This window comes from Carcharhinus amblyrhynchos, chromosome 25 (genome assembly GCF_965287045.1).
Source record: "Carcharhinus amblyrhynchos chromosome 25, sCarAmb.v2.hapA, whole genome shotgun sequence".
NCBI lineage: Eukaryota > Metazoa > Chordata > Chondrichthyes > Carcharhiniformes > Carcharhinidae > Carcharhinus > Carcharhinus amblyrhynchos.
In genome coordinates, this window is record NC_137348.1 from 26,803,044 (window position 1) to 26,815,069 (window position 12,026).

A 12,026-nucleotide genomic window follows, 5' to 3' on the forward strand; every position below is an offset into this window, starting at 1 on the left:
CAATCAGGGACAGTGGGCAGGATTCTGTCAATAGATGTGGGGATTTCTGATTAAAGGGTCCTCAAACAGGGCTTAAGGACTCAGCAGCACTTGGACTTTTATGACTGCAGAGAACCACAGGAACAGACAGGAGACCTGGGCCGGTGACCCCTGGGCCTCCCACTCTTACCTGGAGTTCTGTTGTGTGGCGCAAGTCCTTGCAGTGAAGTGAGTCCTCCAGAAGATGGGAGGGAGAGGACAACATTTCCAACCAAGCAGGCATAGATAGAAGTGGCTGAAAGGATTGTGGCCCCTCAGACCAAGGCCAGGATCGAACCTGGGTCCCTGATGCAGTGAGGCATTAGTGCTAACCACTGTGACCAGCCTCCAGCAGCAGGATCAATACCAGCAGCGCTAATTGCGTTGCCCTCATGTACACGTCTGCCACGGGGCAGGGCTGAGAACCATCTGGAATGAGGCCAGTCATACCTCAGGACGGTATGACAAGTGACTAGGACAACACTCTCAGGTGTCAAGCTCCACATTCTAACTTTTCCTGCATTCTCCTGCAAGGCATTTCTCAGGACAACACACCTTGCAGCTCCACGCATTCATCTTTCACCAACAATCCACTCATGTCCCTATCTGAAGAGCCAACACACACATTTGCCCTTAGTCTATTGCCATTTCTCACCTATGTCACAGTCACCCTCACAAATAGCACCCATTCCCTCCTCACCACACAAGACAACACAGCAACTTACACGTGGCCATTTCCTCTCTTTACAGGGATAGAGAACACAGCTTGTCAAACCTGGATGAGTGAGGGGATTAGCATGGGAATTTGCCCTCTAGTGTCAGGCATCATGTTGGCCAGTAGCAGTGTGGACCCAACTGCTCCACTGGGAAGGAGATCTTGTTCCAGGAGCTGCAGATGTCAGTCAGTAGTGACGTGCCATGAGAGTCTGAGCCTGCTGACGTACTGCCTCAGACACACTGAGTTCTGATTGTTTGGCTGTGGACCCTGTGTTTGGGGTCTGGCCTCATTCTAGATGGTTCTCAGCCCTGCCCCACGGCAGACATGTACGTGAGGGAAACGCAGTTAGCGCTGCTGGTATTGATCCTGCTGCTGGTCACAGTGGTTAGCACTAATGTCTCATTGCATCAGGGACCCAGGTTCGATCCTGGCCTTGGGTGACCGTGTGGAGTTTGCACATTTTCCCCGTGTCTGTGCGCATTTCCTTTGGGTGCTCCGGTTTCTTCCCAAAGTCCAAAGAGCTGCAGGTTAAGTGGATTGGCCATGCTAATTGCTCCTTAGTGTCCAAAAACGTGTAAATTAGCCATGGCAAATGTGTGGGGTTCTGGGGTTAGCGTGGGGTTTGGGCCTAGATAAGCTGCTCTTTCAGAGAGCTGGTGCAGGCTGAATGGCCTCCTTCTGCACTGTAGGGTTGTATGATTCTATGAGTGTGATATTAAAAAGCCTAGTAAATTTAAAGTCAGTGAGAATCAGGGAGAAAACTCTCCACTGATTGGAGTCATACCTGATACAGGGGTAGTTGGCTGTGGCAGTTGGATACCAATTATCTCAACACCAGGACATCATTGCAGGATTTTCCCAGGATAATGTCCTAGCTAGGTCCAATCAACTTTGTAATTTGGTAATTACCTTCACTCCATCACAAGGTCAGAAGTGGGACGTTCACTAATGATAGGGGAGATGGTTTTGTGGTGGGAGATGGTGGCATAGTGGGAGATGATGGTGTAGTGATAATGTGACAGGACTAGTAATCCAGAAACAGGATTATGCTCTAGGGCCAAGGGTTCAAATCCCACTATGGCAGCTGGCGGTGGAATTTGGATTCAAGTCTTGCAATTGGGAGGCTAGTCTCAGTAATGGCGACTGTGATACAGTTATCGATTGTTGTAAAAACCTATCTGGTCCAGCCTACATGTAACTCCAGACCCACAGCAATGTGGTTGACTCTTAACTGGCCTCTGAAATGGTGAGGCAAGTCACAGTGTTAGGGCAATTAGGAATGGGCAATAAATGCTGGTCTTTTCAGTGATACCATGAAAGAATAAAGAGAAAAAGAACATTTGTTACACATTAGAATCGCATCCATGTTGATATATAGAAAGACGTGAGGTTGATAATTGACAAGAGGTTAACTGTGGCTACAAGAGTAGGTTAAAAGCTGGGGTGTTCTGCAGTGAATATAAAGTGGATGCATGAGAGAGTTTGCTTTTTTTCGTAATGTCACTTTAAACTGCATTAAATTCTGACCGGCAGTGCAAGTTATTGTTTTGGAGCACAGGGTGTTCAAAACTGATGCATTTCTCAACAGTGACAACTCTTCATCGAGATCAGGACTGAAGATTCACTTTTAAAAGTCAAACATGCATATATTACCTGGAAGAAGATATCCATCTTCCTTTGCTCGAGTAGGGTTGTCAGTAATCCTTCGCATTTCTCGAGATTAAAATATATGAAAAACAGCTGAAAATAAATTGTTAAGGTTCATGGCTGACAAGTGAGTGTCTGCAATTTTATATCATTGGACCTCTCAAGTTTTCACATGCACCAAGAGAATACTATAACCTTATGAACATACGAGTTAGGAGGAGTAGGCCATTCAGCCCCACGGGCCTGCTACACTTTTCAGTAAGATCATGACTGGTCTGACTGCTTCTCGGCCTTTTGGTTAAGACCAACTATCAGATCAAGCCCACGATGGGTTGCGATGCTTCATCTTGTCACCGTGGATCTTGTTTGTGGCCCTTGTGGGGACCCTGAATTGGATTCAATTATATTTTGAATTTGATTTTTGGAGCAAGTAAGGAATGGATCTGGGTTTGCCCGGTCCACTCTGAGCATTGGCTTTGTAACTTTAAGGATGGAATAAAAACATTAAAAAGTAAATACATCCTTGCTACTGGTATCTTGTGTCCTTTATAGTGAAGTCCGATGCAAAATAATTAATCCACCATAGCCTATTTTCCATTATCAATTCCACAGCCACATTTTCTATAAGATCAACACTCACTTTTCTTATTTAAGCATGTATAGAAACTCCTATGTTATGCTAACTTACTTATGTTACCAGTTAGCTTTCTCTTGCATTTTAGTGTTTCTCTCCTTATCATTCTTTGCTGTTTTATATATTCTCTACAATCTCCTAATCTGCCACTTGTCTTTGCACAATGTATGTTTTTTCATCAAGTTTAATAACATCTTTAACTTTTTTAGTTAACCACAGGTAATGGACCCTTCCCTTGGAGTTTATCTTTCTCATGGAATGTGCATATTCTGTATATTATGAAATATCCGCCACTGAGCCTCTATTAATCTATCCCCTAACCACATTTTCCAGTTCACTTTAGCTGGGTCCATTTTCATGCCCTCAGAATTGGTCTTATTTAGGTTTAAAATACTAGTCTTGGACACACTCTTCTCTCCCTCAAACTGAATGTAAAACTCACTATAATGATTGCTGCCACCTTGGGGTGCCTTCACTTTGAGGTTATCAATTAATTCTCTCTCATTGCACAATGGGTGGCACGGTAGCACAGTGGTTAGCACTGCTGCTTCACAGCTCCAGGGACCTGGGTTCAATTCCTGGCTCGGGTCACTGTTTGTGTGGAGTTTGCACATTCTCCTCGTGTCTGTGTGGGTTTCTCCAGGTGCTCTGGTTTCCTCCCACAGTCCAAAGATGTGCGGGTTAGGTTGATTGGCCATGCTAAAATTGCCCCTTAGTGTTCTGGGTTGTGTAGGTTAGAGGGATTAGTGGGTAAAATGTGTAGGGATATTGGGGGGGGGGGGGGGCCTGGGTGGGATTGTGGTTGGTGCAGACTCGATGGGCTGAAGGGCCTGTTTCTGCACTGAGGGTTCTATACCAGGTCTAGTCTAACCTGCTCTTGATTCTTAGTGGAGAGGCTCTGAGGGTGACTTTAGTCTGCTTCCATTTTGTGCGCCCAATTTCATAAAATTCAGTTGATCTGTTTTGTTTCGCATGCTACCTGAGTTTAAACACAGAGGGAACAGTGTGTGGTGTTTAATCCTTTATTCTGTGGTTTAGCGTCTTATTACATGTCCATTCAGCATTTCATGATGTTTCAGAAGAGAACTCAGAACAAAATAATTGCCATAGGCTGCCCCTGGGAAATGACAGCTGGGAAAAGAATTGTGTGTGAGCCAAGGTTGACAGCAATCTGCAAATATGAGCTTGGGTGGAGGCGATGAAGAAAAACCTTCCTCATGTTTACGTGGCCAGCATTCAAGCACCGAGATTAAGCAACAGAAGATGTGCAACAACTGTTCCTATCTGCTCATCAATTTGCATTCACACCCCCCCTCCCCATGTCAATTCTTTGCCCAAAATCTGGATAAAATCTCAGCACTGCAACCCCATGTCAAATAATCAGCTCCCACAGCAGATCATCTTTGACAACTTAAGGATGGCATTGGCTAGAGGAAGGTGATGGCCTAGTGGGATTATTGCTAGGCTATTAATCCAGAAACTCAGCGAATGTTCTGGGGATTTGGATTCAAATCCCGCCATGGCAGATGGTGGAATTTGAAATCAATTTTAAAAATCTGGAATTAAGAATCCACTGACGACCATGAAACCATTGTTGATTATCATAAAAACCCATCTGGTTCACCTCCTCTAGGGAAGGAAATCTGCCATCCTTACCTGATCTGGCCTCAAGTGACTTCAGAGCCACAGCAATGTGGTTGACTCTCAGCTATCCTCAGGCAACTGGGATGAGCAATAAATACTGGCCAGCCAGCCACACCCATGTAGCACGAATGAATTAAAAACTGAAAAAGAGGAGAGAAAAGCTGCATTAAAAGATTCTCTGAGGACTTAATTGAAAAGGGACAAATCAAAAGCAGGGCACGTGGGCACTTGCCATAAATCGTGTCCATATGGGACCACCTCATCCAACAAGCCGCAACACTGACCGCGTGAACGCCACCACAGAGAAGTGATGAGAGCAGAAGGAGAGCGAGCAGGACCCTCATTCGAGAGCCCTTCTCCTCAGGATAACTCTTGTCCCTGTCAGCCCAGAGACCTGTGGCTCCAGGATTGGCCTGCAGAGTTACCTGAGGGCACTCGGCAAATGCCATCCTCACTTTAAAGGAGCTTGTTATCGGACAACAAATTTTATGAAATTAGGCACACAAAATAGAAGCAGACTAAAGTTACCCTCAGAGCCTCTCCACTAAGAATCACAAAATAACAGACACCGATCAGTAGGCAAGAGCATGCTTTTAGAATGCAAATGAGGGCTAGCACATAAGGGAAGCTGGACAGGATGGCACCTACAGGAACTAAATCTCCACCCCATCAAAATCAGCACCTTTAAAAACAAACAACCCATAGAGACACCTAAAATTAGCATAGTTAAGGAAACATTCCTGGCCCCTCAAAACCTCTTTTGAGATCAATGACACACCTATGGTTCAAACCCCGGAGATTCTAGACTATTAACTAACCAGACAAAACAATTAACACACACTTAAAACAATTTCCTCAACACTTGGAAACATCGAGATAGGATGGCTAAGGTCGAATACTGTAAATAAAGTATTAGCATTTGAATCGCATACTGCACCAAAGTTCAGGTATAACTATAGCCTGCTGCGAGGGACGGGCAGAGCGCTTTCGGGACAGTCCGATTGTATGTCCTGACTGTGCTTCTCCATCGACGCAAAAGAAAATAAAGCTGTGCCGTAATTGAACTTCACCCTGAGTCCGTAGTGGTTGTTTCACCCACTTGAGCTAACAGAACTGATGACGAATCAGGACATCAAATAAGGACATCAAATTTTTTTGAGATGCTTTAGGGGATTGCGTCAATGATCAGCAGCAGACAATGAGAGCTAAAGAAACCAATAAAGCAATATGCATACTAAAGATTGACAAAGTTGGATTGCAAGGAAATGTCCAGGTATCGTTGCAGAGAAGCCTTCTTTCAAAGCTTTCAACTTGGGACTATAGAAAAGAGAATTTGACTTCAGTTTCTTCATGATTTGGGGATGCCAGTGTTCGACAGTAAGAAGTCTCAACACCAGGTTAAAATCCAACAGGTTTCTTTGGTAGCACGAGCTTTTGGAGCACTGCTCCTTCATCAGATGAGTCCTGATTCAGTTTCTTCAGCATGAGAATAATGAAAACTAGTAACATGGGAGGATCAGAAAGAAACAGAAGCCGGAAGCAAGAAAGAAACTGAAATTTGCAGAGATCATCATTTTAAAGGAAAGCTAGCCAGAAAACAAAACAAAAACTTCACAAACTGAGAATGAGTCAAATTTCCTTATTGTTTGTAAGAATTACAGGGAATATTAATTTGGCCGCATTTGGAATATTGTGTGCGGTTTTAGTCGCCACACCACCAGAAGGACGCGGATTGCTTTGGAGAGAGTGTAAAGAAGGTTTACCAGGATGTTGCCAGGTCTGGAGGGTTTTAGGTATGAGGAGAGGTCAGGTTGTTTTCACTGGAAAGACGGAGGCTGAGGGGCGACCTGATAAATGTCGACAAAATTACAAAATAGACAGGGTGGATAGTCAGTGGCTTTTTCCCCAGGGTGGAAAGGACAACTACAAGAGGGCACAGGTTCAAGGTGAGAGGGGGAAAGTTCAGGGGAGATGTGCAGGGAAAGTTTTTCCAGAGGGCAGCGGGTGCCTGGAACGCACTGCTAGTGGAGGTGATGGAAGCAGGCACATTAGCAACGCAAAATATGAACAGGAGGCGAACAGAGGAATATATTGGTGCAAGCTGCTGGGCCCTAGGGCTTGTTCCTGTACTGTATCGTTCTTTGTTCTCTTTGTTGTTTTTGAATGTTTCAGACCATATCGAAAAGCAGGCTTATTCACATCAAAACAAAATAAAATGCTCCCTAACATGTGTTGAATCTGAAGGTGTGACCAAAGAAGACAATGCTGGAGGAACAAGGGATAAAAAAGGTTGCTGTCAATTTACTGGAGATGTAATCTGGATGTTCAAAATAACTTGCTGGATCACGACACAGATTGAACCACTGTACTGCTAGTTTGGTTCAGTTTTGCAATGCTCCATTGGAGCGAAAATGTCACATTTTAATCCTTCAATTATAAATGTTGCCGCAGGTAACTGTCACCTCATCAGATAAAGTGCCCATTCTGAAACAACTGGTGAACGTCATGTCATCAAAGACTGCAAATCAGGACAAACACTGCCTCTACCTGAACAAGGATGAATGGCTGTGCTATTACAATTCTGATAGCTTTTCAAACTATTGCTGTTGTGATTACAATATGTTGCATGCTTAGAATCAGAAAATAAAGCAGCTCCCAACATTACACTCTGACAGAGGGTCATCCAGACTCAAAAAGTTGGCCTTATCCTCTCCCCACAGATACTGTCAGACCTGCAGAGATTTTCCAGCATTTTCTGCTTTTGTTTCAGATTCCAGCTTCTGCAGTGTTTTGCTCTTACCAACATTGCTCTCACTCACCTACTGTCCTTAAGCTAGGAAGATGTCAGCTTGCCCTAACTGGTCGCACTCTCATCTGATTCCCTTCACAGACAAGAACACATCATTGAAGGTGACAATTTGGTGCAGTTCTGTGGGATGCTCTATTCTGTATAATGATGTGGAGCTGCCGGCGTTGGACTGGGGTAAACACAGTAAGAAGTAAGAACCTGGTGTTGTCAGACTTCTTACTATTCTGTATAAAACAGTATGTCAGTCAGGTTAAAAGGCTTCCCATGACACTATTTTAAGATTGCAGAGTGAACTAAACCAACACTACCAGATTATCAATTTATTCACTTATTGCCTGAAGGACAAATTGTCTCCTATATTAAATATTGAATGGATGTTAATTATTTTATTCAATGGCTCTTACCTAAAGCTGCATTCTGTCTAGTTGGTAACTGAGCAATGGTCTAATTAATATTAATCAAGTTGTATTATATCTGACAGCTCAAAAGAACCTAAATAAAAGCTTTATATGATAAGTCTTAAAAACAGAAATAGGAAATCCCAATTCTTGTTTCCTACACAATTGTAGACATCACTATTTTTTGCTGCAGCTGTAAGCACATCTGTTAAGAACAAGTGTTCAGAATTTATTGGTAAAAGGGATACTTGAAGTACACTTCGGAAACCCTCCATGGTGTCCATGACTCCCACTAATAGATGGTGGTTCATTAGCATTTCATTCACAGCACCAAGGCGCAGATCTGTATTTATATTTACCTGGAAAAGAAACAAGTGACTGAAGACAATGAATGTAAAACAAGTCACTTACTTGTTAAATGATAGATGAGGATGAAATCAATGAGCATGGGAGGGTTATCACATTGCCCATTCACTGCGGGATCTCCATTTCAATCCAGGCCAGACTGATGGAGACAATCTTACCACTCAGGTCATTGCCAAGTTATTAAGCAAACTGAATTTCACTTGTGACAAACCAATTAGAGTCAGTACAACTCTACAGAAAAGCTCAATTTTCACAATTTCTTCCCAAATCTCTCAGATTGAAAACATGATCAAAATTCAAATTTGAAAATTCATATTGGCTAGGTGGAGAATGCTTATCCATAGCTGGGGTTAAAGCACACTTTGTAGAGGGAACTACTACAGTACAGAAGGAGACCATTCAGCCCATCGAGTTGGCACCGACTCTCCAACAGAGCATTATACCCAGGCCCAATCCCCGTCACCCCACCCAGCTAATCCCCCTAACCTATAGATCTTGGGACATTAAGGGACAATTTAGCGTGGTCAATCAACCTAACCCGCACGTCCTTGGAGTGTGCAAGGAAACCGGAGCACCCAGAGAAACCCATGCAGACATGTGGAAATGCACAAACTCCACACAGACAGACACCCAAGGCTGGAATTGAACCTGGGTCCCTGGCGCTGTGAGCCAGCAGTACTAACCATTGTGCTACCGTGCCACCAATACTGTTGCAGGAGTAGGAGTCTTGTCTTCTATCCAACCTACTTTTTGCCTGGACGTGTGGAAGCGTTCTACCCCTAGCACTAGCACCTCTCACCCTGAGGAGCAACAGATTAGAGGTCATAAAGATCATAGAGGTTTACAGCAGGGAAACAGGCCCTTTGGCCCAACTTGTCCATGCTGCCCTTTTTTTTAAAACCCCTAAGCTAATCCTAATTGCCCGCATTTGGCTATATCCCTCTATACCCATTGTAACCATGTAAATATTTAAATGCTTTTTAAAAGACAAAATTGTACCCGTCTCTACTAATACCTCGAGCAGCTTGTTCCAGATACTCACCAACATCTGTGTGAAAAAATTGCCCCTCTGGACACTTTTGTATCTCTCCCCTCTCACCTTAAACCTATGCCCTCTAGTTTTAGACTCCCCTACCTTTGGGAAAAGATGTTGACTATCTAGCTGATCTGTGCCCCTCATTATTTTACAGACCATTGTAAGATCACCCCTCAGCCGCCTATGCTCCAGAGAAAAAAGTGCCAGTCTATCCAACCTCTCCTTATAACTCAATCCATCAAGTCCTGGTAGCATCCTAATAAATCTTTCCTGCACTCTTTCTAGTTTAATAATATCCTTTCGATAATAGGGTGACCAGAATTGCACACAGTATTCCAAGTGAGTTCTTATCAATGTCTTGTACAACTTCGACAAGACATTACAATTCCTGTATTCAATGTTCTGATCGATGAAACCAAGCATGCCGCATACCTTCTTCACCACTCTGTGACTCCACTTTCAAGGAGCTATGAACATGTACCCCTAGATCTCATTGTTCTGTAACTCTCCCCAATGCCCTACCATTAACTGAATAAGTCATGCCCTGGTTCAATCTACCAAAATGCATCACTTCGCATTTATCTAAATTAAACTCCATCTGCCATTCATCAGCCCACTGGCCTAATTGATCAAGATCCCGTTGCAATTGAAGATAACTTTCTTCACTATCCAGTATGCCACCAATCTTAGTGTCATCTGCAAACTTACTAATCATGCTGTTATATTCGCATCCAAATCATTAATATAAATGATAGATAATAGTGGGCCCAAAACTGATCCCTGAGAATTGAAAAACAATTCTCGACAACCACCCTCTGGATTCTGTCAAGAAGCTAATTTTGTATCCATTTAGATACCTCACCATGGATCCTGTGAGATTTAACCTTATGCAACAACCTACCATGCCGTACCTTGTCAAAGGCCTTGCTAAAGTCCATGTAGACGACATCAACTGCCCTCATCTACCTTCTTGGTTGCCCCTTCAAAAAACTCAATCAAATTTGAGAGACATGATTTTCCACTCACAAAGCCATGCTAACTGTCCCTAATCAGTACTTGCATCTCAATGTCTGTAGATCCTGTCTCTCAAAATACCTTCCAACAATTTACCAACCACAGATGTGAGGCTCCATTGACTTTCTCATGTTTCAACTTTCAAACTAAGGGCCAGTGTCAGATGTTTCAATGCATAATCTGATAACTTAAAAGGTGAACTCATTAACCATTTAACTGCTGAATGATACTATGATTGAACAGACAGAAATTTATTTCCCTATGCTCACTCATATTATGAAACTGGATCTTATTTATTCCAGTTGCCTGTTAACTCTGCATCTTGTGCTCACTGGCTAACATTGGGACTCAGTCCAGAATTGCCTTAATTTTAAAGTTCTCATTCTCATATTCAAGTTTCTGAATGATCTCACCCCTTCCATTTCTCCAATGCTGTAACCATCCAAAGTTTCAGCGTTCTTTCAATTCTGCATCCCTCATTTCTTTCAACCCTCCATTGTCAGCTGTGCCTTCATCTGCCTGGGTCTAGAGCTCTAGAATTTACTCCCTACTGTCTCTTAAAAATCTTTTAAAAATCTGCCTCTTATCAAGCTTTTACCGTCCTATCCAGTAAGGACAGTAAGACAATAAACATGCCTGACTTTGCTCCAGCGAAGGACTTTGGAATACTTTATAGCATTAAAGGAGCTATAAGAATGCAACTTGCTTTTGTTGAAATAAAAGCAAAATACTGTGGATGCTGGAATCTGAAACAAAGGGTGGCACGGGTGGCCCAGTGGTTAGCACTGGTAACTCTCAGTGCTAGGGACCCAAGTTCGATTCCCGGCTTGGATCAGTGAATGGGCTTTGCACATTCAACCTGTGTTGACCTGGGTTTCCTCCGTTGCTCCGGTTTCCTCCCACAGTCTGAAAGACGTGCTGCTTAGGTGCATTGGCCGTGCTAAATTCTCTCTCAGTGTAACCCGAACAGGCGCTGGAGTGTGGTGACTTGGGGATTTTCTCAGTATCTTCATGGCAGTGTTAATGTAAGCCTACTTGTGACAGTAGTGATTAAACTTAAACAGAAAATGCTGGAAAATCTCAGCAGGTCTAACAGCATCTGTAGAGAGTGGATAGAGCCAACGACCCTTAGTAGAGCTGCCCATAGTCCTTGCGAGCATTCCCATAGGTGAAATGGCGCTAGTGGCGACAGGCTCTGAACTTTTGCACAAGACAAACACATCGTTACTCTCTCTGCGATTTGGATATCGAGCCCTGACCACCAAAAATAACTTCTTTAATAACTCAGCTTTCCTATGGAAACTTGACTTACGATAATTTATGGTATGTCTGGCTCACTGTGAGAAATGGAACCCTAGTATGAGGCCCAAAAGTCAGTGACCGATTATCCATTAAGTAAGTAAATTTCCTTCCACATAGGTGTTGGCCTGAATCTGAAAATGATTCCTGGAGCTTCTTTTCGTTTGTGTGCATAGTTCATTTCTGCTCTGTTCAAGGTCTTGGTGCAAAAGCTAACGGCTTCTCTTTCCCATCGGGCATTATGTGAGAATCTACCGCCTCCATCCCATAAGTTGATGCGTTATATGCCAGTTGCAAAGGTAAATTTGGATTAAAGTGTGTTAGGACTTCTGACTTTACCAGTACCTCTTTAGCTTGTACGAAGGCTTTCTCACACAGATATGACCTCCTTGACATTTGACCGCCCAAAATACAGCATTTCACACTTGCCCGGATTAAACTCC

General features: G+C 43.4%; 1 protein-coding gene across 1 annotated transcript in view; it reads right to left on the reverse strand.

The window, feature by feature from the left end:
- The window catches only part of LOC145358116 (transmembrane protein 268-like), a 40,168-nt gene that overhangs the window by 11,102 nt on the left and 17,040 nt on the right, over window positions 1–12,026 (reverse strand). Inside the window, exons 5-6 of the mRNA XM_080211790.1 lie at window positions 8,117–8,227; window positions 2,390–2,476 (exon numbers count right to left, since the gene is read on the reverse strand). Of these exons, the coding sequence (XP_080067916.1) occupies window positions 2,390–2,476; window positions 8,117–8,227 (198 nt within the window). The remainder of the gene's footprint in view (window positions 1–2,389; window positions 2,477–8,116; window positions 8,228–12,026) is intronic.